The following is a 4,116-nucleotide window of genomic DNA, read 5'->3' on the forward strand; positions in this document are numbered from 1 at the left end:
TTATCGAGAATAATAATGCATATCTTTATACACGTCACATTAATTGACCAACTGACGAAATTTCCGTCAGGATTTCTAAATTACTGACGGAATTTCCGTCAGTTGGTCAATTATTGTGGCAGCTGTCATGCACAATATTTTCAAAATATCTAGTACATCTAACAGAAATTCCGTCATGTGACCCAATTTTTTATGAGCTGTCCTCCACTGCTGAGTGTGAGAGGCATCTGACGGAATTTCCGTCGAAAAAAATAATCTTGTGAAATTCCGTCAGATGTATTTTAGCGCCATTGATTTAGTCACCACGCCAAATATAGCCGACGGAATCTCCGTCAGGAATGAATCCTGACGGAAATTCCGTCATATATCAGTCAGTATCCCGTGTTTTCCGACGGCTTGTTTTTTCAGTCAGTATGGCCGTCACTATGGCGCGTTTTTGTTGTAGTGTCAAAAGACTTGAAAATTGAGTGAACCGAAATCGACCCGGACCGAGGCTAAATCGATTACTGATAGCAGCCTTATTTGTTCCATCTATTAAACGACCTGAACCGACCCGTGGCCTAATATTGACTCAAAATTAATTACATAGGATAAAATATTCATTTATCTTTATAATAGTGCAAATAAGGCCAATTTGACATTTATGTTGATTCTTTTCACATAAACATAAATTTAATTCATCCATGCATTGTTTTAACATGAAATTAACCATTCAAAATTAATTAAATAGGATAAAATAACTTGAACCGATACTAACCCGAACTGCACCAGGCCCCACCTTATACCCGATGATGACCTGACAAGATTTTAACCGACCGAATCCGAGATGACCCGATCCTCTTTGACTCGACCCATAACCGACCCGACTAACCTAGTGACCCGATTGCCACCTTTAATTAAGGCGGCCTAACACACGTTCATTGTGATTTTTAGTCACTATTTTTACCCATTTAATACGGCCGGTTACTTTGAAATCTATTTTTACATAAGACTAATTGGAAATGGATGTCCGGTGCATAATAGGTCTTAGGGTTAGAGTCCTTCCACTTTCTCCTGTAGTTATCGTGTGTGGATATTGGATAAGCACGGTTGACTGTTGGTATTAAAATGATGCATAACCAAGGTAAATTGGTCATTATCTTGGACCATATTCTAATGAATCTAATCTGTTATGATGTATTGATGTGGACCTGTAAATATTCAATGCAATTTACAGGAACACCAAGTCACCCTTCCTATGAATTTTCGTCCCATGACGACAAATCCTGACTTCGCCAAGTGTTAAACCTCTAAAAATAGTCGGTCAGAAAAATAATACCGTAGCTTACATTAATTTAATCAGATGACGAAACAGCCAGCACTAGTTAAATAATGTACAACTCCAAACCAAATTAATCCACACAGAGAGCAAAAAAAATGGAAGAGGAAAAGGAAGTAAGGGTCCATGGAATGTGGGCAAGTACATACTCAAAGAGGGTAGAATTAGCCCTAAAGATTAAGGGAATACCTTATGAGTATGTTGAAGAGGACTTGATGAACAAAAGCCAAGCCTTGCTTGAATACAACCCAATTCACAAGAAGATCCCAATTCTTGTACACAATGGAAAACCTATTGTTGAATCCCTTGTTATACTCGAATATATCGACGAGGTGTGGCCGGATCACGCTCCAAAGCTTCTTCCTCAAGATCCGTTTCAACGAGCTAGGGTTCGGTTCTGGGCCGGATTCTTACAAAACCAGGTATGTTTTCCTTATAAATTTCCTGAGACTGTGTAGTTTCACTTATTTGAATTCACTAATTCTTATATGAGACAACCTCATGATCTATCCATAATAAAAATAGCATAGTAATTTCATTGACTCACTACAATTTGACAAAATAAGGCTCTGTTCTTTGGACTTAAAGTCACTCCTTCTAGGATTAGTTCAGAAAAGTTCAAATCTAAGTTCCGTTCAGAAAAATTCAGCAAAATTAAGTCTAAAAGAACAAGGCATAAGAAGCTAAGATCGCGGTCAATTTAGGGGGGATAACTTCATTCTGTCATTCTCCAAAACAAAACCGAGTTAAATTATCTAAACTGTGGCTAAACATTGATGCATACAGCTGCTAGAAAGTGTATTAAAACTGTTCAAGAGTAGTGAAGAAGAACAAGAAAAGGCTCTAGATGAATTGCACGAGAAAATGACGATTATGGAGCAAGAAATGGGTGATTTAATACCGAAGGATGTTTCTTCAATACAAATCAAGAGTTTAGGGCTCCTTGACATCCAAGTAATCTCTACTTTGGGTGCTTATAAAGCTCAAGAACAAGTTTTAGGAGTCAAGGTTTTGGACCCACATAAGCATTCTCTTATATATGCATGGGTTAATGCTATGATGGACCTCCCTATGATCAAAGAAAGTACTCCTCCTCATGATGATATTGTCAACCTTCTTCACATGATTTTTAAAGTTCCTCCATCAGTTTGATTTGAGCAAACAGCGTGTGATCCGCCTTTGTTTATATCGTTTCATATGGATTTGGTAATAAGATGTTGTTGACTTTGATCGATATTTTCTATCAATAGTAGTGCGAGTCCGATTTTGTAAAATGATCATGTTTGTATCAATAAGAATCTCGACTGTATTTGGCTAAAGTGATTGTGAAATAAACATCGATTGCTCATTCATTGGAACCATTTGAAACCATACAAGCAGAGTTTGGAAGTAAATGTCCGGATTTTTGCCATATATTCTCTCTGCCTTTACAACTAGACTAAAACATCTTCGGCTTTGTAAGTCATGATTAACAGATTAATGCAGGCCTGTAGCTATATGGGAAGTATGATGTTGGTGCTACTTTTCTGGGCACACTGACCAAAGGGTTATAGTAGATGACACAAGAACAACAAAGTCAATAAAATACTGAGGCACAGAGTCTATCTGTTGAGTAGGTCTTCTGCAAGACAGTCTTAAATTAAGATAATGCGAAATATTCACATATAACACACAAGGTTATACATACGGTTAGTTGTACAATAACATTACACAACCAATATATTGTAGAAATTGTATTATTATTAACTTGAATTCCAATGACAATTACATCGAGTATATATACAAAGGTAAGGACTTGGAGAACAAGTCGAGAATCTTAGAAAAGATAATTACAAGGATACAAATACTATAAACGAAAGATACAATAAGATATACAAGATTACAAAAGATATAGACAATTAGTTATGGGAATTAATATCTTTAACACGGTCCCGCAAGATGGACTGTCCAGGGACAAGGCCAATCTTGGAGAGCAATGAGTCAAAACGGGCACGAGCAATGGGCTTAGTAAGGACGTCAGCCAATTGATCATCACCGGAGATATGATGGACCTTCAAGGAGCCAGCTTGAACACGATCACGGACAAAGTGGAAAGCCAATGCCAAGTGTTTCATACGGGAGTGAAAGACGGGATTGGCCGAGTAATGGGTAGCACTTAAATTGTCATAAAACACAGTAGGTGGAGAAGGTAGAGACACCAGGAGCTCGGTAAGTAGAGATTGAACCCAGGCGAGTTCAGTGGTAGTATTCGCAATAGCACGAAACTCCGCTTCAGTAGAAGAAAGAGATAGGGCACGTTGCTTTCTCGAGGACCAGGAAACCAGATTTCGACCGAGATAAACAAGACAGCCCGTGATAGAAACAAAATCATCCTTGTCACCACCCCAGTCCGCATCACAAAAAGTGTGTAGATCAGTCGGACTAGAACGATGAAGCATAAGACCAGAGGACATGGAACCCTTTAAATACAGTAAGACGCGCTTCAAAGCAGTCCAGTGGGGAAGACGAGGTGACTGCATAAATTGAGCAAGCTTGTTGACAGCGTAAGAGATGTCGGGACGGGTTAGAGACAGATACTGAAGCCCACCAACGATTGATCGATAATCAGTAGGATTAGAGATTGTATAACCAGTATCACGAAGCAAAACATCACCAGAAATAGGAGTAGAGCACGGTTTTGCATCAAGCATGTGATGTCGTGATAATAAATCGTAAATGTACTTAGACTGAGAAAGGAAAAGACCAGTAGGCGTAGGGTGAGCTTCGACACCCAAAAAATAAGATAGTGGACCGAGGTC

General features: G+C 38.7%; 1 protein-coding gene across 1 annotated transcript; it reads left to right on the forward strand.

Moving 5' to 3' along the window:
- Positions 1-1,289: 1,289 nt before the first annotated feature.
- On the forward strand, positions 1,290-2,676 carry LOC141653217 (glutathione S-transferase U9). Its single transcript, XM_074460906.1, has 2 exons — positions 1,290-1,740; positions 2,105-2,676. The coding sequence occupies exons 1-2, from the start codon at positions 1,417-1,419 to the stop codon at positions 2,468-2,470; spliced, it is 690 nt and encodes a 229-aa protein (XP_074317007.1). The 5' UTR covers positions 1,290-1,416; the 3' UTR covers positions 2,471-2,676.
- The last annotated feature ends 1,440 nt before the right edge of the window (positions 2,677-4,116 follow it).

This window comes from Silene latifolia, chromosome 4, assembly GCF_048544455.1.
Source record: "Silene latifolia isolate original U9 population chromosome 4, ASM4854445v1, whole genome shotgun sequence".
Lineage (NCBI taxonomy): Eukaryota > Viridiplantae > Streptophyta > Magnoliopsida > Caryophyllales > Caryophyllaceae > Silene > Silene latifolia.

Bases quoted from the DNA above. Each gene is read 5' to 3' on its own strand.
- LOC141653217 (XM_074460906.1), top strand. From the start codon at position 1,417: ATGGAAGAGGAAAAGGAAGTAAGGGTCCATGGAATGTGGGCAAGTACA. The intron at 1,741-2,104 runs GTATGTTTTCCT...TGATGCATACAG, and splicing joins CCGGATTCTTACAAAACCAG to CTGCTAGAAAGTGTATTAAA.